The 23,499-nt window shown below is 38.0% G+C and overlaps 1 protein-coding gene across 1 annotated transcript in view; it reads right to left on the bottom strand.

The window, feature by feature from the left end:
- usp54b (ubiquitin specific peptidase 54b) overlaps positions 1-23,499 on the bottom strand; it is a 71,915-nt gene that overhangs the window by 9,286 nt on the left and 39,130 nt on the right. Inside the window, exons 5-14 of the mRNA XM_067369537.1 lie at positions 23,349-23,431; positions 16,830-16,935; positions 12,805-12,951; positions 11,827-11,976; positions 11,563-11,734; positions 7,385-7,561; positions 6,618-7,233; positions 5,747-5,874; positions 5,471-5,629; positions 56-224 (exon numbers count right to left, since the gene is read on the bottom strand). Coding sequence (XP_067225638.1) covers positions 56-224; positions 5,471-5,629; positions 5,747-5,874; positions 6,618-7,233; positions 7,385-7,561; positions 11,563-11,734; positions 11,827-11,976; positions 12,805-12,951; positions 16,830-16,935; positions 23,349-23,431 — 1,907 coding nt within the window. The remainder of the gene's footprint in view (positions 1-55; positions 225-5,470; positions 5,630-5,746; positions 5,875-6,617; positions 7,234-7,384; positions 7,562-11,562; positions 11,735-11,826; positions 11,977-12,804; positions 12,952-16,829; positions 16,936-23,348; positions 23,432-23,499) is intronic.

The following is a 23,499-nucleotide window of genomic DNA, read 5'->3' as shown; positions in this document are numbered from 1 at the left end:
AGTACTGATCTGAACAAGCGGATTAGCTGGACACACAGGGTGACAGTACAGGTACCTGTTGGGCCCCTGTGGGCGGCTGGGCTCCTGCTGCTGCTCTTGCTGTTGCTGCATGCGCTGCTGTAGGCCCCGCGCTCTCCTCATGCATTTTTGCAGCTTGGCGTCAGCAGCCATAGTCCTGCTATGAGTGTTAGCACTGCCCTCATGCATGGAAAATCTTAGTTTAGCTATAATGCAAAAGAACAACAAAAAGGGAAAGGAAAGAAGAGCAGAAGAAAAGAAAATGCAGAAAAGAAAGAGCCGAGTTATGAGGGGCCGGCATGCGGACCATTTCTTTGTTATAGAAACGACAAAGTAGTGAAATTTAAAGAAAGAGGACAGAGTGATGGCAGGATATATTCCACCTTTCACCACAGAGTGAGGTCTAGGCTGTGTTCAATAGGCAAAGCTTTGCAAGTTAGTTCATCAATGTTGTCACACAGTTGACTGCATGTAATACGTTTATACGGTAGCTTTCAACAGAAGCGTCATGCCCAATTTAAAACTAACATTGAAATAAAAAACACTTTCATAATTACAGTACTGGTACATAAAAAAAGTGTTGTGGCAGAAATCATCTGTCTAAACAATTCACCTGTCTACATTTGGTCAGTCCATCTGGTTGACCTTTAACAGAAAATTCAGTCGGCTGCTCAAAACATATATATATATATATATATATATATATATATATATATATATATATATATATATATATATATATATATATATATATATATATATATATATATATATATATATTTTTTTTTTTTTTTTACCAGCTTTCTTTTTTCTCTCTAATATTTTTATATTATTTTAAAAATTATATTATATTATATTATATTATATTATATTATATTATATTATATTATATTATATTATATTATATTATATTATATTATATTATATTATATTATATCAGATTTAGCATTTTCCTTCAGGTCAGTCCTATGTTCATAATAAAAAATCTGTTTAAATGTCCAATGTATTATCCTGTCCTTTTAACAGTTAAGGGGTTTTCCCATGACTGACAGCGCTAGTCAAAGCATTTGTCAGTTGCGTCTTGTTCCGTGTTCAAAACAATTCAGTGTTTTCAATGTAAAAGTCTTCGCTACTGACTGACACACTCATAAAGACTTTGCTGCCATCTAATGGCATAATAATGTAACTTCTGTTGCCGTTCACGGTCATGGGACTATTTTTCCGGCGGACGGAAAGCTTTAGTGAAAGTTTACTTCATGAAAGTTGCATTGATAAATATTTTTGGCTTTAATATTTGTATTGTGTGGTAACCGTTTTATAAAAGCAATAAGGTACTCGAGGCTCGAAGCAATAAGGTACTCGAAGGTACTGCCGTGACTTATTCACAATACAACACAGCCTCTCGTACCTTATTGCTTACATATATTATATATGCTATTTAATATTATTTTATATTACATTTACAACAACAACAATAATAATAAAAAAATATATAATAATAATGATCAGCAGCATACAAAGGAGTTATCACAATGCCAAATCTCTTTTTTCATGCAACAAAAATTGCATTGTGATTGCTGGCTGATAAGATCAATAGAACTTTTGCGTGTTTTTTTAAAACAAAATTGTATATTATGTTGGAATTTGAACCCAGGCCTTCTTGCACATTACACAAAAGCTATTTGCCTATAGCTCCAGAACTGCTCAAAAAACTAGGTGCATGACGCCCCTGAGTTTCATCAATTTCACATTTTCATTTAAAAAACATTGCCTGCAGTGTTTTGCTTACTGAACATACCCATCCATAATGAGTGACATAAACAGAGTTCAGAAAGATCATATTATGGAGAAGCACTGGGCTGCTCTGCTGAACGACAAGAGAGAAACCACGACTGTAGTTGAGCTTTTAAGCCCTCATTCACAATGTGTACTAAACAACATGTTGAGATCCATCACACTGATTAACTGTTAATTGCCTTTCCAAAATGAGTTTGCATTAAGAAACAGTTGATTTGGTTGCTCTCCCGTCTGGGGCTGTAACATGGAAAACCGCATGGGAGGTTAGTGTTGCCATGGTTTCCTTGAACCCGTTTCATTTAAGTCTGGTTTAGCATTAATTCTGCCTATCATAAAAAAGCTATTTTCAGAACATTTACTGTTGTCAACACCAGCTGCGCCTGAGCTAGCTTTAACTGCCGATGACGTGCATCGCTTTCAATGGGTTGAAAGGGAGCTGACGGCATTCTGGGAGATGCAAAGGGGCGAAGTTTTAGGACGGCACACCACAGACTGAAGACACAGTTAGCAGGAGCAACAGCCAGGACAAACATATAAACGCTGACACACAAAACCAATGATGGATTGTAGGGTTGTGGCAAGTGTTGGTTTCATTTGGCCAGAGGAACAGGAAACTATTATTTTATATAATGAAGGCATGACCTTATAGGCTGCCACTGGATCTTAGAGGCCTATATGCGCTTTGGGCCAAATCAGATGTGTCTCAAGGAGACAGCGAAAGGGCTGCAGGGATCTAAAAGAGTGGAAATATTTACAAAAGCTGTCTTCCCTTTACATATATTAGTGTTGTGCCGCACACATACAGACATGCACGCACATATACGCACACACTGTGAGCAAAGCGAGACAGAGATGGAGGGTTTGCCGACCTGGATAGTGGTTTGCGAGTGGTATAAATAGCTTTGTGGAGAGTTTTGCATTGCTGAAATTGTCCTCTGCTCATTAATCATTCAAGCAGGTATGCCAGCGCTTCGGACAAAAATGTTGTTGTTCCAGGTAAGCGCGAGATACACAGCCACCTTTATTGTTTTAATTTGAAGAGTGCTGAGAGATTTAGACAGGATTGTGTGGCGGTATCCACACACAACGGCTTAGCAGAATCACAATCCAATCCTTCCACCAAAAGGGATTTATAGGGGTCGGGAATGTTATGATGGTGAATCCAGAACGGATTTCAGCTCTGTTAACGTGTGGCTGTGGGTAAGGCTCATTCAAATGGTGATCCAAATGAAGGGCTCACGCACAGAATAAAATGTTCACAAAAAAAAAAAAAAAGATTAAAATGGTTCCAGCCTCTGTCTGGCACAGATCAGTGCTCTCAAATAGCAAAAGCCAAGCGCTTTTCAATAGCACACCACTATTAGTGGTATTAACAATCAACAGGCAGAGCCACATGCCCAGTCATCCAATCAGATTGTGAAAATCTGTCCAAAAGGTGACTCAGATCACAGCTCTAAGAGAACAAAATCAGGGATGCACCAAGTATTAAACTGAAATAACAAAATAGAAAAATTATAAGATGCATATAATACAATAAATATAAATAAATACATTTAAATAAAAATTAAATTATAAATAAATTCTATTCAATACAGATAAGCCGAATATTATTTTCATGTAATCAATAACTAAATAAATAAATTCTATACTATTTATACTATAAACACAACTAAATGTTGTAGTATATTTTAAATACAAAGTATTAAAAATTAAGCTAATTTAGGCATCAAAACATGATGTACAGTATGAAATTTGATATTAATTTTGAGATTTGTTAAAGATTACATTTAGCAGTATTATGAATCTATTAGTGTATCTAATCTAAACATAATATAGATGTAATCTAAATATTAAAATAAGCATGGGTAACTTCACCAAAAAGATCAATTCAAAATTCTCTAATATTAACTGATAGTGTACCTATATATAGTGCATCCCTAAAGGAAGGATTGGATGATGACAAATAATATGCCACACACATAAGCGAGAAGAACAAGCACACAGAGTGACAAACAGAAGCAAACACACACAGGGTGCTGCAGGAAGGGAAGGCAGTGTATTAATGGTGGGTTTGTGTCGTGTTGCAAGGACATGAATATTTTGGGAGCTGCTTTCTTACAAAATGGACCTAGAAAGGGCATATATTGGGTAAGTGACGGTTACCCGAGCAGATAGCGTAGGAGTTGGGCGTAGCAAGCAGAGGCAGGTTAGAATTACTTACACACAGCGTGGTGGGAGAGCGCCAGGGCTGTAGCTGTGTCCCCAGCTTGCTCCAGGCGCAGCGACTGCTCTAAGAGAGAGTCAGCCTCCGCCAGGCAGTGCTCAAAACTGCCCCCCTTCCCTGCAATTAACACACCAAGGCCAGGCCTCTGAGAACACGCTCATTCACGCCCAAACACTGCTCACAGGAGCCCCCGTGTGTTCCCGGGAACACGCCACTCACAACTTTTGCACAGCTTATCGGAAATGGAGACGTCAACTGACACACAAGCGCACACAGTCTAATGACTGCCACCAGCACAACTCATAAACACAGTTAGACATGTAAGTACACACACCATGCACACTGACTAGGGAAAATGTTGATTTAAGATTAAAAATATAGATTTTAATTGATTAAACAATATTGTAGAGTGTATTGGTGCATTTTTATGATGCTTTAGCTCTCATCTTATAGCTCAATACTTAATACAGTGATATTTCAACTCTTTTATCATTTAAAGATCCTAAGACACTGGATTAGATGAAGAGTTAGAAGAGAGTAAAGGCTAAACTTTTACTTCTAAAACACCCCTGTTGAAAAAAAAAGTTTGAACCGGCCTAAAGTGGTTTGCTGATCTTAGCTGGTTTAAACTGGTCTAGCTGGTCTTCCAGCATGACTAATCTGGAGTTAAACTGGTTTAGCTGGTCGGTCAACCTGATCAGGTAAAAAGTGGGCAAAACCCTCTAGAACCATCAAAACAGACCAGCCAAAACAGCTTAGCCAGCCATTAATATGATCAATTAAAATATATCTAATATCAACCGCTAATTAATATGGGACCAATGTATTATGCATCCCTAGAAACCAGTCTAAAGTCATTTGCTGGTCTTAGACCAATTAAAAAAAAAAAAAAAAAAAAAAACTATAAAAAAATCTCTAATATCAACCGATAATCAATATTGTAGCAATATATTGTGCATCCCTAGAATCCAGCCAAAAGTGGTTTGCTAATCTTAGCTGGTTTATACTTGTTTGCTGGTCTCCCAGTATATAGCCAATCAGTTTGGTTTTAAATTGGTCTAGCTGGTCTCCCTGCATGGCAAATCTGGTGTTAATTTGGTTCAGCCGTTCAGTCAGCAACTTCCCACAACCCTCAAAACTGACCAGCTTTAACAGCTTGTTCAGTCATCGAAAATATCAATTAAAAAGATCAACGGATGACCAATATAGTACCAATACATTGTCCATCCCTAGAAAACCATCTAAACACATCAGTCTAACCAGCTTAGCCAGACTAGGAGACCAGTTAACCACTTTAGTCTGGTTTGAACTGTTTTTTGCACAAGGTATTGCTCATAATGCAAAGCTGTGGCTCTATTAGCTTTCTCTTTAAACAAAAATTTTATCTCTTTTCATTTGGTTTTTGACTGTTTGGCCTTGTGTGGCATTTACCCTGGTGCTGAAGTTCGTCCAGGTCCATGAACTTGCTGGGTCTGGGGTTGAAGCCCTGCGCTGCTTCTCTCTCCTTCTCCTTCTTCCTCTGGAGCTCTTGCTGCCTGGCCCTGCGAGCAACTTCCTCCTGCAATTCATCGAGCTCGCTGCGCCCCTCTCCTACACACATATACAAACACATAAATAAGTAACAGTAATATTCATGTCCAAGTTGACATGAACACCTTGTAGCAATAGTGGGTTAATGCACATAGGCAAAGACTGGCGGTGACTCACCCAAACTCAGTGGAGTGCTACTCCAAGTGGGTGATTTGAGGTCTTGAAGGATGGCACTGCTGCTTTTGGACTTGGGCACTGTGCGCCAAGAGGGCCCAGAAGTTACTGGCCTCTTACTGCCACTGTCCCTGAGGTGGAGGAGAGCAGATGTCATGACACTTAAACATCATGAGAGTCAGTCTCAGGGTCTATGTATATAGTAAATCTGTTTGTGTTGGCCTATACTACAAGGCTTATGGTTATTTAAAAGGGTTAGTTCACCCAAAAATGAAAATTATGTCATTAATTACTCACCCTCATGTCGTTCCACACCCGTAAGACTGTTCGTCTTCGGAACACAAATTAAGAAATTTTATGTTTTGAAATTTCAATAGTTAACGTGAATTTGGCAGTTTGACACGCAATCCGAACCACTGGTTCCGAACCAAGGTTGAACCACTGTACTCACATGAACTGTTTTAAATATGTTTTTAGTACCTTTCTGGGCATCTGAAAGTGTTAATTATCTTGCTGGCAATGGAGGCCTCACTGAGCCATCGGATTTTATCAAAAATATCTGAATTTGTGTTCTGAAGATGAACAAAGGTCTTACGGGTGTAGAACGACATGAGGGTGAGTAATAAATGACATAATTTTCATTTTTGGGTGAACTAACCCTTTAATATTTAATTCAATATGTATAGAAAAACTGTGTTAAAATATCAAATATGATACATTGTTTTTCAGGATTCTTTGATGAATAGAAATGTAAAAGAATAACATTTATTTGAAAAAACAAAACAAAAAACAATAATTTTTTTACAATAATTGTATTCAATATATATATTTTATTAATTTATTGCTAGTTAGTTTAGGCGAGTTGCTGTGTTACCTGTGAGCACTGGTGCTCTGGTTGTCGCTGAGGGGCATGTCCATGCTGATGGGGCTGTTGCTGTTCCTCTCACTACTTTCATAGCCACTCTCCATTCTCTGGATCAGCCGAGGCTGCTGTTCTACACCTCTTAAAGGTGGTGGAATCGGTAGATGCTCCACTGCTGTCTCTGACAAGCCCCCTGAGCCATCGTTCATGCCCCCTGTCTCTGCTGCTGCAATGTTTGACCCCTCTGCCGCAGCTCCTGAGACCAGCTCACTGTGCACTGGTGACATCGGGTCTTCCGGCAGCGGAGAGGGCCCGAGCGTGGCATAGCCAACCGGCCGATGCCTTTCTCGGCTGAAGATGCTGTCAATGTTCAGGGCCTCTCTCCTGGGTCTCCAAGTGGGCCGATAGCGCCCTCCACTGGAGCTGGACTTGGACTCACTGCTGGTGCTCTCGTCTTCCCAGTCCCTCGACCGTGCCCCAGCCTCCGAGCCACCCACTCCTGAACTAGAGGACGATGAGAGGGGTCTGCTGTGGATCATATTCACAGTCTCTTTATAATCCTGCAGATGGCCAGTAGAAGAGGTTCTTGGCGTACAAAGGGGAGTGGCCTGGTCTTTAAGAACCTCCCCTAAAAAAAAAAAAAAAAAACTTTTACAATTCTAACTTAATCAAAGTTAGAAATATTATATATTTGACAAGGCATGTGCCTTCTCAGTTGGATTTAGCATGACGATTTGTTGGTGGCATTTATATTAGAGAGCATGCTTGCGTTAATGTACCTGCAGTGTCCATGCTGTTCTGGGAACTGCTGCTGTCCTGATTACACACCACAGTTCCCTGAGAGTCAGAAGAGAAATGGGAGGCCATGGACTCATGGTGTGATCGAGAGTGCTTGTAGCTGCAGCTGTCTGTGGAAGAGTCTGTGCGTGTGTCACTTGAAATTGAGGGCTCCCTCCCTGATGACAATAACAACAACAGCAGAAAGGGCATTTAGAAAAAGAGAAAGTTAGCTTCAGCTATCTAACTGCAACTGCTCAAAGGTCAGTTCTTAAAGGGATAGTTCACCAAAAAAATGACAATTTTTATTTTTTATTTTTATTTATTTATTTTTTTAAAAAAGGACAATGCACATTAATTAACACAAGAAACAAGTCTCTTATGTAAATGTGCCAGATTTAGCCATTCTGGCTAATTTTCATCTGCAGTCCCTGGCAGGTTGTTGGTAAACACACACACAAAAACAAAAAAATACATAAAAAAACAAAAAACAAACAAGGAACCACTATTTATGAAGACATATTTGATTATCCAATAACCACCCTTTTATCATTTTAGAGAAAGAAGCAAGAGATGTAATATTTCCTAGTTCTATGGGTATAGTATTCCAAGTATGTACTGCTCTATAAGAAAATGCTGACTGCCCAAAAGCACTTCTTCTATGAGGAATTTTACAGTCCCCTCTAGTAGTGGCTCTAGTAGATAAGTTAAAATTTTGTTTAATAAATTCATTAAGTGGAGGGGGGCCATACCATGCAAAATTTTATACACAAGTAGGATATCTGCAAATTTAATCATATTTTCCCAACTTAAAAACCCATATTTAGTTAAAATTTTACAATGGTGATATGAATTAGACCTTTTGTCCAATATTTTCAAAGCCTGCTTGTAGAGTCTGTCTAATGATTGCAGAGTAGTCCCACTTGTTTGTGTCCAACTGGTCAAACAGTAATTCATGTGTGATAAAATCATAGCATTAATATATAATTTTGAAGCCTCTTTGAATTAATTATTACTAATATGTCTAAAATTGGCCAAGTTAAATTTAAATCTATTTCCAACTTTTTTAACTTGTTTTTTAAATGTGAGTTGTGAATCAAGTACTAAACCTAAATATTTATACTCATGAACCACTGATAACCTTCTACCTGCTACTGTAACATCAGGGTTGGGATCTCTATTTGCAGACTTCGAAAAAAACATACATACAGTTTTACTAACATTAAGATGTAAACAAGAGTTGTTTAACCATTTAGTAATTTTATCCATTTCTGCTGATAATTCTTCTGCAGCTTGCTTCTTACTTTTAGCATGCAAATATATGATTTTATCATCAGCATACATCTGGCAGTTTACAGTAGGTGAACAAACATCAGGCAAGTCATTAATGTACAAACTGAATAGCAAAGGACCTAATATGGAACCTTGAGGTACACCAACAGAATTAGTAAGCAATTGTGAAATTGTATTATCTACTCGAACACACTGTTGTCTATCGGTTAAATATGATCTTATCCATTTAATTACTTTTATTGAAAAATTATAATTTAATAATTTATTAATTAAAACCTCATGATTTACTGTGTCAAATGCTTTACTTAAATCCAGAAAAACAGCTCCCACCACACCACCTTTATCCAATTTTAATTTATTATTTACTAAAAGAAAACAATTCGCAGTTTCTGTTGAATGATACTTTCGGAAACCAAACTGCATCGGATGCAATGAGAATGGAGTATTATTCAAATGTGATACTATCTGCTCGGAGATCCATTTTTCTGCAATTTTTGAAACTAATGGGAGAATACTAATGGGTCTATAATTACTAACTAACATATTATGACCAGATTTAAACACTGGTGTAATTACTGCAATTTTCCAAGTATTCGGAAACACTCCTTCTTTTATAAACCAATTAATAATTTTTAAAATTGGAATAATAAGTGCCTCTTTATAAGTTTTTAAAAATATTGTGTCCATTCCATACACATCCTTTGCAGTTGAACTATTAAGAGAAGAAATAATTTTGTCATCATTTACTCATCCTTATGTTATTCCAAACCTTCCACAAAATTCAATGTATGATTGTGCTTTTCAATGCAAATGATAATACAGACTGAAGCTTTCAGACTTTAAAAATGTTGTCCATATGATTTGTGCACAGTCTTCTAAAACAGTATTTCTCAACCAAGGGGCCAGGGCCCACTAGGGGGCCTTAGCAAACTTTCAAGGGGGCCTCAATGACTTAAAATGTTTTAAAATAAGACAAAACAAGGAATAAAATATGGTAAAACAAGTAAAAATCAAGATTTAATTTGCCCCCTAAACAACATTTTTTTCTCTTTGAACAAACAGGATTCTTAAAACACCTGTAAATATGTGTCAGGTATAGGGAAGGACGAGGACTCAATAATGCAGGGAAGAGGGCTTTTTATTAATAATAAAAAAATAAAACAAAAACACAACAAAAACTACCCCGTGGGGGAAAACAGACTTAACAAAAAACAAGACATGACTTGACTTGGCTTGACTAGACTAGACTTACTAAAAACACCAGGGAAAGTATGACAACGAACCAGCACAGGACTGCAAACAAAAGGAGAATAAATAGGAGAGCAAATGAGGCAGGTAATGAGGGAGGACAGGTGGGGCAAATCAACCAATAAAGAGGTAACAAGGTGGGTGGGGTCAAGACAATAGACATGAGAGCACATGGCACAAAGAAACACATGACAAGCCATGTGCTCACATCAAACAAAACAAAGACACAAGCACATGGCCAATGAAGACAAAATCACAAGCCATGTGCTTACACAAGACGAGACATGAACACGTGACTATGAAAACTCATAAGCCACGTGTTCACACAAAACAAGACAACATGAGAGCACGCAGCCCGTGAAACACAGACTGCGTGCTACACAAGACAACACCACAACATGAAAGCACGCGGCAGGTGGAAATAACCGCGTGCTACACAAAACATGAGACAAGAGCGCACGGCAAGTGAAAGTACACACAAACCGTGCGCTCACAATAAAGACAGGACTGGGAGCGCGAGTGTCCGAATCCCGACACGAAACCGAAACTAGACACGAGTGCCGGGATCCGAACGCCACGCTCCCAACATGAAACAAGGCACGCAGACAAGAGAGCGCACAGCCCCGAGAACCCTCGAGACCGTACGCTCACACAAAAACACGACAAGAACGGGAGTGTCAGAGCTCTGTCACAAAACCAAGAAATAAACAAGACTGAAGTGACAGAACCCTGACAATATGAGGAAGCCTAATTTTAAAAAGTACGATTTCTAGACCCCAAAAACTCATAACAGAAATTGTATTATTAAAAAAATCCTGAAAGTAAAAAAAAAAACAGTTTAAAAAAAAATCCTCATTCATAATCCTTGGGCTATACAGTGAACAATGAAAAAAACCTAAAAAGTCATGGGGTCTCTGAATATTGTTGTGGACAATGGGAGGCTTTGGAGTCAAACCACTGTTCTTAAGTCATATTATACCTTTGTGTTAGAGACAGAACAAAATTTAAGTTGTTATTCACTGAAAATCTTCCTCTCCATTAAGCTGTTAACTCAAGAAACACTGTAACTGAATGACTGAGTCAGTGATTTGTGAACCAAAGTTGTGAATCCATTAACCAGATCAGGCCAATACATGAAAGAATCATTCAGATCAGTTTTTGTGAACCAGGTCAAATGATTCAGTAAAAAGATCTGATTCAAAATAATGATTCATTCAGGCATCACTACATCTCTCATGAATGTTCCAACGACAGCTAAAATAGTTGTCAAGATTTTTAGTAAAGTAAAAAAAAAACTAATTTCTTTTTATAAAGCTATTGCATGGTTTCAGAAGAATTCGAAAATAGAACATGAGTCATCTGCATATGACTAATTTTTATGATGCATTTGACTCCTTTATACGCTTCAGTAGCCATTCATTGCAATTGACTGAAAAAGTGACCACATTCTTCAAAATATTCAAAATATGCACTTTTGTGTTCCATAGAAGAAAGTCATTTGTTTGGAACGACTGAATTTTAAATTTTTGAGTGTATATTGCTTTGTCTGATTCTGAGAATTAGACATAATAAGTAGTATTGTTTCTTTTGTTTAACCCTCTACATCTCCATCCCACCTCTCACTTCCTTTTAGTCTCACCGGAGTCTTCGCTGTCATAGCCAGCCTTGCTGCTGTGATGCAGGTCTAACTGCGCTGCCAGCATGTCCTGCGATGACACCGGCGTCCCTCGTGGGTCAGCATATAGCAGCAGGAGTGGCTGGTAGTGGCCTTTTATACATCTCGACACCACATCCTTCCATTTAGGTCCAATCTGTGACAGTTTAGTACATCCAGAGTTAACCACAGACTCCATTCACAATTAGAAACACTAGAATCAGCAGCTCGAGACAGATGTGTCATTACCTCCTTCACATGTGCGTCATCGAAGTACATCCACTTGCGTATCTTGGTCTGGAAGAAGAAGGTGGAGTAATGCTTGCCGTAGTAGCAAACCATGCCCACAAGGTAGAGCTCTGATTGCTTGGCTCGCTCATCAGTCACACGGTAGAACAGCTGGAGGGCAGGCACATAAAGAGAGAATTGACTGTTAGGACCAATCAGATTTAGAGTTTGAAAAAACTGTAGCAAGGCGTTAAATTTTTCTAAATATTGACTCGTCAGCATTGGCAGACCACGTTTTGAATCATAAGAAAATAAAATTAACAGTTAAATTAATATATTACATATATACAAAATGCAACCTTATAAAAATAAACATATCATAATGTAAATTTACTGCCTAATATAATGAGTAAATGAAGTGTTCTTATTCATAATAGGAATAACAATTTATTAAATTTAATAATATCTATATAATAACAACAATAATAATTATATTATACATGTATAATATCATTATTTATATATATATAATGACTGATTAATTTTGAAGAAGTTTTGAAAGTCTCTTATGCTCACCAAGGCTGCATTTATTTGCTCTAAAGTGTAATATTTTGAAATATAATTACAATTGTTTTCTATTTTAATATATTTTAAAATATAATTTATTCCTGTGATGGAAAAGCTGAATTTTAAGCAGCCATTACTCACCACATATGCATTAATCCATTTATTCTTTATTCACTTAAATTCAAATTCTACATAAATTTGACACAGATTCAATTCAGAATGGCACACAACCCTGGTGTGAAGTATGTGAGAAGGCTGTTACACTAGTGGGGCTGTGGAGATATTGAATGTGACAAAGAGTACACTGCGTTTCCTCCTTTTGTCCTAGACTGTGCATAAGAGAGGGGGAGCTGGAAGCTCAAGGTTACTGCGTTGAGGTGGCGACAAAAAGGAACAGCAATAGTGTGTTGTCCGTGCATGCTTGAGTCTTACATCACCCAACCGCAGGCACGTGCCCAGGCTGTGGATGACGTCTTCAGCCAAATCAGAGTGGTCTGAGTCCCACACCAGGCCGATGCTGATGATCTCCGGGCAGTTCATCAGAACCCGCCGAATCCGCAACATTTCGCCACAGTTACTCTGAAATGATGAGACAAAAAAGAGGGCACCTTAATTAGGGATGATATTAAAGGATTTTTCTGTGATGTATATTGCAATACGAAAAATTACAGGAAGATTATTTAAATAGCTCTATTTAAAAAGAATTACAGTATTAATTCGAGAACGATTGGGGTGATTTTGTTGGGGAGTGCATATGCATAAAAAAATTAAGAAATAATAAAAGAAAAGAGCAGAAAAATTACTTTTTACTATGAAGACTTTAAGTACGAAATCCTTTTAGAGCTGAACAATTTGAAAAAAAAAACGTGAAAAATATTGGTGTTTGTACTAGAGGTTGCTCTTTACAAGAATCACCTCAAATCAAAAAGTGAAGAGTTAAAAAAAATTACATTTTTATAGGCCACATTCACAATTTTGACCAATTTCATATGACTTTAAAACAATAATAATAATAATAATAATTATTATTATTTTATTATGATTATTATTAAATATTAACAAAAAACTAAGAAAAAATATTGTAATAATACTATTGTAAATCAAGTAATAATTTAAATTTACTGTACAATTATAATACTAATATTTATGTCTTAATTTCTTCATTTTCAAATGCTATACCATCAAGCTTTTATTTTGATGGGTTGCTGTCAAATAAATAAATGTGCTGCCTGTTTCAGAGTGAAGGCATTGTATGTTCATTTACATGCAAGTAGCGCAAAGTGTTTTAGAATTTCTTGATTCACAGTAAATGAACCAAGCCGTTCTGAGACTGAAACCGCTCTGAAACACTGAAATCACGAACTAGACGTGTAAATGATGCGCTTCACTCTAAAGCCGGGGACACACTTAACGATTGCAAGGCTGATTACGAATGTAATTTGATACTAACGACTGAACATGCCCAAACGTGCCGAGTCAGAGCCAGTTGCGTTCAGTCGGTGTTTATAGTCAGCATTTAAAATCATACAGTGTGTTGAGTTCAGTCTTAGAATGTTTCAGCTAGTCGTTAAGTGTGTACCCAGCTTAAAACCAGTAGCACATACATTTACTTAATTAAATCGCTGATCTGATAATCACTCTAAGCCATATCGTGATATTGATTTTATTTCAATACATCATGCAGCCCTAATCTCGATCACATGTGCATGTGTGTGAGAGAGAGAAAAGGTGAAGGAGAGATGAAAGGAGCGCTTCAAACAGTGCAACACGGTCCAGCAGGGCCTTATGTTCAGCACCCAATGTTCTAGCTATGCTCTTTGAGTCACTGCCCTCCGCCGAGCGCTTTGGCAGCGGTATACGGAAACAGGCATGGAGAAAAGCTCTGGCTACGAGCACCACTGCCAGCCTGACCTCTTCCTTTAACATACAAAAACATAGCTGGGCACTGCCTTTGTGAAGCGGGCAGCGGGGCGGCACCAGGCTGGTACCAGACCTGGGCAGGAAGGGATTAGACAAAGAGCCCAGTTCTCAGAACCTCTCTCTCTCTCTCTTTCTCTCTCTCCGCCTCAGTCGGTCCATCACAGTCAAGCACACATGCGAGGCAGCCAATGAAGAGCCAGCAGCAGCAGCACTGCTGAGCTTTGGGACAGGCACACAGTGTCCCATTAGAGATCATTGTTAGCCTCAGCTCCACAGTCTGTCCTGCCAAGTGCTGGGAATCCAGACAAACACATGCTTTCAGGGCCAGACGACTAAGCTTCTAAAGAGCAGTGACGTTACAGACTACCGTGATCTCAGCTGCATTTCAATAAAGTCATTTCAGGGAATTAACAAACGGAAAATCATTGGAAACGAAGGCATGGATTTCAGTTCAAATTCATTTTGACTAATTTCGCTGATTTGGTACAGAGCAGACTCCAAAGCCGCTGACATGGGTTTCTCCATAAGCATGCTGAATGATGCTGGAGTGTGTTTTGGATAATGAAATCATCCTCCTATGGCAGGGTGAGGGTGCACAGTGTGTGGTAAGAGCTGATCAGCAGCTGGTGTGGAATAGGGCAGGACTGTGTGTGTGTGTGTGTGTGTGTGTGTGTGTGTGTGTGTGTGTGTGTGTGTGTGTGTGTGTGTGTGTGTGTGTGTGTGTGTGTGTGTGTGTGTGTGTGTGTGTGTGTGTGTGTGTGCTTTTGTTTATATTACATTGTGGGGACCAAATGTCCCCATGATGTAATATAAACCTGAGTTCACCTACATCGTGGGGACCAGCCAGCGGTCCCCACAATGTAAATGGGTTTATAAATCATATAGAATGAGTTTTTGTGAAAAAGTAAAAGTTTGCACAGTTTCCTGTGAGGGTTAGGTTTAGGGGTAGGGGCAGGGTAGGGGGATAGAATGTACAGTTTGTTCAGTGTAAAATGCATTGAAGTCTATGGAAAGTCCCCACAATTCACAAAAACAAACATGTGTGTGTGTGTGTGTGTGTGTGTGTGTGTGTGTGTGTGTGTGTGTGTGTGTGTGTGTGTGTGTGTTGTGTGTTGTGTGTTGTGTGTTGTGTGTTGGGGGTCTGTCTTCTGTTGAGAACATAGGAGTAGAGCAAAATACCCTCTCGGGCAAAAAACAAACGATTGCACTCTAGGTGAAGATCAAATAAATATGCAAAATCCAAGTCTATGACATTATTGAAATAAAGTAGGCATGACTTATTTTATAATAGGGAAGAAAAGACTATCCTATTTTCTGTTTTATGCTGACCTTAAAAAATAAAATGAAGAAATACGCTATACATTTTTTATATTTTTAAAATTGACTAATTAATAGACATATTTAAAGGTATTTAAATCATGTTTTAAAATGTAATAAAATAAAATAATAAATTAATAAATAATTTTTAAATTGATAAAATAAATTGACATTTAAACCAGTTTATTTAATTAATGAATGCACATATTAAATTGCATGTTGAGTGGCATGTGGGTGCGGGGATGGCTTGAAAACTGATTGCCCCCAAGAGTGAACCGTCCAATGTCAAATTTTAAATTGGTTGACAAATGGATAAAGAAAAGCATTTTACAAAACAATAAAGAAAAGCAATTGGGAGAAAAAAAAGAAAAGCATTTGGCAAATGGACAAAAAGCAACTAGCAATTTTTTTTGTAAAAATTAAAAATGTGTACCTAAAAGTGATTTTATTTATTTACAATTTTATTACACTACAATTTAAAATATGAATTAAACAGTTTACTGTATGCCTATTAATGGTTTATGTCCATTGTTTGTTTTTTTTAACACATTGATCATTTTCAAGTCTCACTCTTAGTCAGTGTTGCCAAGTCCGTGGATTTCCTGGGGAATTGGGCTACTTTTACACGGTTGCCGCGGGTAATTTTTGTGGTCCACAGATTGAAGCGACCCCCCCTCAGGGATAAGATTTTTACCAGCATTTTAACCAGCATTTAGCTGGGGTTTGTTGTGCAGACCTGGCAACCTGTCTTCTAGACCTCTATATGCTCTCCACAGTGTCTTTCTTCTCGCCAATTAAAATAATTTCACTTAATTTAACTTAAAAAAATAAAGCATTAAGAGGCCATGCATTTTCATTTGTTTCTGTCTTGTTTTCTTTTGATGTTGACTTCATCTCCTCTGGTCAGCCACAACTCTAGACATCCCAGTTTATTTGAGTTAGCAATACTTTATTCTTTATTTATTTCTTAAATAAATGAAGAAAAGTATTAAACACTGATAGTATTAAACACTGATTTGTAGATGGTCTATGACTGATTACTCAAATTCTTCAAATGAAAAACCCTGAAACTGTCAGAAAAACAGATGGAAAATGGTGAGGTTGACTGTAATTTGTGTGTAGAGAGGTGTGTGTGTGTGTGTGTGTGTGTGTGTGTGTGTGTGTGTGTGTGTGTGTGTGTGTGTGTGTGTGTGTGTGTGTGTGTGTGTGTGTGTACTCACCGGACAGTTTCGCAGGTCGCCCATGGTGCTGGCGTTGCGGAGAAGCTCTCCAAACATGTCGGGTGTGGGCTTCTCCTTACATTCCAGCATTCGCACAGCTTGGTTACTGCAGCAGAGGGAATAAGAGACAGATGTGTCCTCAAGCACCAGTGTTAGCACCACTGACGGGACATGCACACACAACTTTACATGCAAAATAAGAATAATAATACATACACCATTATTTCTGCTGCTCAAAACCTTACAAAGTCTACAGTACATATATATATTGTCAGAAGACCACTATTCCCTGGAAGACATCAGAAACTAATGTAGCAGCACTTGTTCTCTGTTCCATCTCCACATGGTCTCCATCAGGACAAGAGCCGCAGGCCTGCACAGAAATCAGCGTACTTTACTGGCTAATGTTTCCTTAAGCTAAGCGTGATAGCATCCATTTGACATGCAGCATATCTGCACACATGAACCGTCTGTCAGCATGTCCGCATGGAGGAAATGTGCCGAGACAGCCCCTTAAGGGCTAAATACAACCTATACGCAGACACTAATTTAGATCAGACAGACAGGTCTACCCTTTCTTTTGCTGTCTTACTTTAAGCATTATTCAGTGTGCTTTACTTGGAAATGACGGTCATACTGAGAATTACATTATATATGTTCTTTTTTACGGTAAACTTACTCCATAGGTATTAAAATAGCCACTTTGACCTTGAATCACTCTTCACATTGTTTAGCATGCAGTGTTTATAATCTCAGATTACCCCTCATCATATTCAACACATTAATAATGCTGTTAAAAGGGTGGATGTTATCATCTTTTTTCTTTTCTTGCATATTCCCTGCATATTCATCCATCTATATAAGCTATCACAGGCATAAATCTTAAGAATATTATCATTCACAGGGTGACACATGATGGTAATATGGATGATTTGCATAATTTATGGTGGATTTATGAAAGACGTAATGTTACAGAAAATTTCTGTTCCATTCTGGTGTCTAAACCACTTTACTGTGTGTGTGTGTGTGTGTGTGTGTGTGTGTGTGTGTGTGTGTATCTAATCTATCTATCTATCTATCTATCTATCTATCTATCTATCTATCTATCTATCTATCTATCTATCTATCTATCTATCTATATATATATATATATATATATATATATATATATCAGAGGCATTATGGCTTTATTTATTTAGATTTCCATTTAGTTAGTTATATATTTATGCTCATGAAAGATCAAAAAGTATGCAGTGCCAATAACACCAGTACAATTCTATGTAAATGCGATCTGGCAAACAATGAAAACAAACCTTGAATAAAATTATGTACATGATAACAAGCTTAGTATGCATTTCATTTGGAGGAAGAATCCCAAATGTACCATGCCTAGGTAGATGCCTGGTTTATAGTGTAGAACTGTACGTCAGTTCTTTCAGCCTTCCAGTACAGATAAACCTGTTCAATCCATTTCAGCAAAGAGAGAAATAAACAAATCCTACGACTTCCATTGTTTTCCGTGATATGTGCGAGCCTGGTTTAACAGCTTTGTATCTGGATGGAAAAACACTGAGTTAGGATTTTGAGCATATTGCGTAGTCTTTGTTTTCTGGTGTGTGTTTGTGTATGCATGTGGACGTGGCTTCCCACTGAGAGTGTGTGTTCATATTAAAGCCGTTGTGTGAAAATTCAAGGCTGCACAATGGTACCTGCATCCAGAAGTGAGGGAACACAATGTACTATAATTTATTGCTGTACGGCCATGTGGCAAAGCACACGATTTACTGTGGAGTGAGACTGTGTTTGTGTGAACACAAGAGAGGACAGAGACTGCTTGTTTATTCATGTGTGCAACACAAAGCCAGCAAACTGTGTGTGAAATGGTAAAGGTTGATGAGTATTTAGCCATTCAGAGTGCAAACTCTGCATGTGCATTCAGACCTGGGGCCAGTTGCACCAGCTGTGCGAAAGTTACAACTTAGCCTAGTTTTGATATAAAAGGGCACTAAGTTACAACTTACACACTACTAAATATTTTTGTGTTGGACCATTAAACTTATTTGAAGCGTAAATCTCTGTATAGACTAAATATTTACGGAAGCCCACGAGTCATGACCAGGAGTAACGGTTTGAATAAAAAGCAGACTGATTGAATTGCATTAATAAGCTGTTGTTTTACCCAACAGACTTCACTACTTACATATATGATAATGTTGACATTTACACTAGATTACATTTCAAGAGAGAGAACATTATGTGCATAATTATTTTGTTAGCTACTTTTCAACATGAACCCCTCCTAAACAGCATGCCTCTGTGTGCATTGGCCCATGTTATGCATTTCAAATAAAATGAGTCATATGTTTTTGTATCAGTATTTATTGATCCTTTTTAATTACAAATACAGTTTCTGAATGTTATTTACATATAAAATACCTGTTATGTTATTCATGATTAAGCAGTATCGTACTTTAATGAAAACTTATTTTCAACATTATTTTCACGAAAGAAAGTTAGAATCAAGGATAAACTGAAATTCATAATTGAAGGCTCTATTGGATCACTGAGGGTAAACACCATATTATGTTACTTATGCATTACTTTACAAAGAGCTAACGACCTACAGTACTAGCTACGTTCTGCCATAAGAACTAATGGTGTGCTGTATAAAGTACAATGTTAGTTACAAACTAGCTAGTAGTTACCTCTAGTGTGGACTTTACGTTCCAATTCAAGTAAAAACTTAAGAATGGCTGGTGCAACCCTACCCCAGAGAATTGTTGCTTTCATATCTGATACAGAAATCAGTAAAGAATTTTTAAAATCTGTTTATTTTCCCCTAGCCAATCACAAAAGATGAGTATGTGTGCTCAATATTCCACTCTATGCCAGTATGCTTTTTCTGTTTGTAATGAATTGCTTGGATAAATGTCTTAATTACAGTACACCTATAGATAACAGTTATGGTATTTGTGGCTTTAAAGCAATATTGTATACAGTGGTATAAATAAACGTGACGTGACTTGGTAGTGCCGAATTGCAGAGCTTGTGCAAATTTATCCACATCACTATGATTAGTTTCTTTCTTTACTGCTGTTGTCTCACCGTTGGCGTTTTTTGTTATACGTCTATTTTGTTATTGAGAGAAAAGCACGCAGCACATATTTGCACCTTTATCTAAATGGAGCTCTCTTCGGATGTTCGTTATCACTGCAAAGGTAAGCTATATTTTTTTTTTCACCCCTAAGCAAAGAATGCAAAAGAACTTTGCTGTTAGTATAATCACAAAATGAATCTGTGCTAACTCAGTTTCTCCACACATCCTTTCAATTTCTTCTCCTTCTTTATTCTTAACTTTAATGTTTACTGTGCATTTATGTATAAGGATCTCACTTCATTTAAACAATATCTGAACTCCATGACCTTAGACCTACTGCTTATTTCACATATTCGCAAAACAGCACATCACAAAGGGCATTCTGGGTTGAGTGAACGGCCCTAAGCGGAGTAAGCGAGTGGAGTGGAATCTTCAGAAAGGCACTTTCCACTCCGGATGAAATATTTTCGCTCACATGCTCTGATCACAAAACATCCTTGAGTGCATTTCATGTGATTTTAACACCTAACATCACATGATTCTAACACCTAACATCACTTAACATGGCGGCCTACCCTATCCCAGAATTCATTGAGCTCAGGTGACAACAGGATTTTTGTTTGTTTGAGAGAGAGAGAAATTGCCATTTTGTTTCCTGTTTTGTTTTCAAACAGTTGAATATAACTTTTAAAAAACAATCCTCTATAAGCTATACCATCCCATTTAAGAATGCTCAGTCCGACCTTTGCGGACTTCCAAGGCGTGACCTTTGAAGTCCTTCGAAGGATGCAGCATCTGAATTGGGACACTGCTGACTGCTGGGCAAAAGCAGCTTTCTACTTACGGAAAAAAACTAAACTGGTGCCGCGCTTGTTCCGTAAGTCGAATAGGGAAGGCGTAGGACATTCAGCGTAAGCGTTTTGAAGAACGCAGAAAGCGGAAGCACATGCAAGGTGATAATTTGAGTTTATAAAGCATATACAGTTGTATTTTTTTAGAAAATGACCGATTGTTTTACTAGATAAGACCCTTATTCCTCGTCTGGTATCGTTTAAAGCTGCCCTGAAAAAAACTTAATTTCTTTTCAACTGACGAAAGACATGAACATCTTGGATGATATGGGGGTGAGTAAATTATCAGGAAAATTTTATTTGAAAGTGGACTAATCCTTTAAGACACAAGACTCAAAAATGAGACAATAAGCCCATTATAAAGGTTTGCGTGTAAAAATCATTTTGTGTCTTATTTTATGTTTTAATAAATAAGGCTCTTAGTGGCTATTCCATCATTTGGCAATGCATACTAAAACAAGAAAGTGAAATTCTGAATCATATTGGAAACCTCAGATGGCCAAGATGCTGATAGTGATTCATTCTGATTTGTGATTCATTCTGTTCTATAGAGTAGGCTGGGGACAAGATTCCACTGGGAGTGATGGGTAATGTCCTATTTGTGTTCTCATTGGAGAAATGGTCTTATGGTCTAAACATCAGATGGGTTGTGAAGCTCTCAGAATGAAATACTGTACAGCAGGCGAGAACGTTTTCAGGAAGAGTTAAGAGTAGGTGTGTGCACATACAGTATGTGGGATTTATATGTGGGAATATAGGGGAATGGGGATGGATAGAGATGAAAAGATGTAAAATATGGCAGATGAAGGTTGCATGTGTGTGTAACAACCTATACTCTAGAGTGGGAGAATAGGACATGAGGGAGGGGTTTGTAGAGAACACATTTCCTGTACATAGCTCTAGCAGATGGCTCTCACGGGTCTGATATGTACGTTGACAGCTAATAACCTGTGATATAGAGCCTCATTCCAGCCTAGCAGTTCAGCTTTAGCATTCAGCTGGAGCTGGTGGCTCACTTACCCGATAAACACTGTGAAAGGCTCCCTTACCTTCAGTTTCCAGGCTGATGTGTAAATCTAAACCCTCACTCAACATCAAAGTGACAAAAGAGCCACAATTGTCCATTTCCAGCACTAAACGGCGTACACACACTCACACAACCCCACTAAGTCCCAATAGATCACCCTCAACTGCAAAAGCATCCATCATTTGTGAAGCATAAGAAAAACTGAACCAAAACACACAAGACATAACAGTTGGCAGTAGTATGGTGAAATGGTTGAAGATCTGTGGTGGCAACTGAAAGTTGTCAGATTGACAGGGGTGCCATTAGCACTGGGATCTTGTTTAAGACACTTAGGCTGTGTCCACCAAAGTGTTTTTAGCCAGCTAAAAATGCTAGATGCTCTGCTGAAAACGCAGAGCATCTAGCATTTTTTAGTTGAGACACTTTGCTTGCTATGATACAGAATATCCGCTGAAGTGTTACTAGTATTTAATTTCACTGATAGTTTGTTTCTGTACTGTTTCTATATAAAAATATCGATACAATGTAAAGTATTTGCTCTGGCTCTTGTTTTAAATTATTTTGTTCCAATATTATTCTTGTTGTTGTTATCTGTTGACATCGTACAAGCAGAATGTGGCAGCTGGTCAGTGATGTATTTGTCTCGCCCCTCAGTGATGAGTTCTGCATTTTACCCAAAGTTGAACATTTTTCAACTCCTGGCGACCAGTAAAAAAGGCGAGTGCTCAGCGCTTCAGCGTGAAATAGATGCTCAGTGTCTCGTTATGCGCCTGGCATTTTAAAATCATGGCACTCCCATTGAAAACAATTGGAAAAGAAGTTCCCTTGTAACAACATCTCTTCACTTCTCTGATGACGTGTTTACTGGACAAGTTGTCACCCATTTGAGATCACGCAATAGCAAATGACAATGATCCTATGATCAAATCAATTTCCAGTGGACAAAATCAAGTCCTGCCCTACATTTTTGTTTCTTGTTCGAGAAGCTGTTTCACTGGGATATACTTCACAGTAGGGAAGAAAAGACTATTGCAACTTCCATTTCATGTCGACCTCATGTCGCTCCAGTCTGCATGAAATCAACACTGACCCCATTTACTTTTTTTGGAGCACATTACTAGTCATTATTAATCTGTGCAAGTTAATCCACATAAAAAAAAAAAAAAAATGTCTTCATAATCTTTGGTCAAAATCAAAAAATTTGCTACCCCTCTGAAATGGCATTTCTTGATGACATCAGTTTGAAAGCTTGAGCAGAACATCCTTAACCACTCCCCTCCAACCACAAGTCTACTGCGAGCTAGAGATTGTGCGGAGGTGTGCTAAAATTAAGCTTAATATTTTGTGTGACCGGAAATACGTCACAGTACTGAAGTAAGGTCGGTCACTACTTCTGGTTCTTTAAGGTTTTTAGGATGCTGACTATTTAGCAGCTGTCTATGTAGAGACTAGGCAGTGAGTCATCTGACTACGTTTTGGAAGAGAGCTGAATACTTTCAAAGAGCAAAAAAACCTATGCATGAAAAACATGGTCCTCCGCTTACCAGAGAGAGGTGGTGGAAATGTAGTGCACCATCTGAATGAAGGGGAGAGGATCTGAAGTAGCTCCACAATTATTACAAACACACTGGAAAAGACAAGAAACACACAAATAGAACAAATGTTAGGAACCACATAAAACATAAAATAAAGAAA

Source organism: Chanodichthys erythropterus, chromosome 19 (assembly GCF_024489055.1).
Source record: "Chanodichthys erythropterus isolate Z2021 chromosome 19, ASM2448905v1, whole genome shotgun sequence".
In the NCBI taxonomy this organism is placed as follows: Eukaryota; Metazoa; Chordata; class Actinopteri; order Cypriniformes; family Xenocyprididae; genus Chanodichthys; species Chanodichthys erythropterus.
Note: the sequence above shows the minus strand (reverse complement) of the source record. Positions and strands in the feature narration are given on the sequence as shown.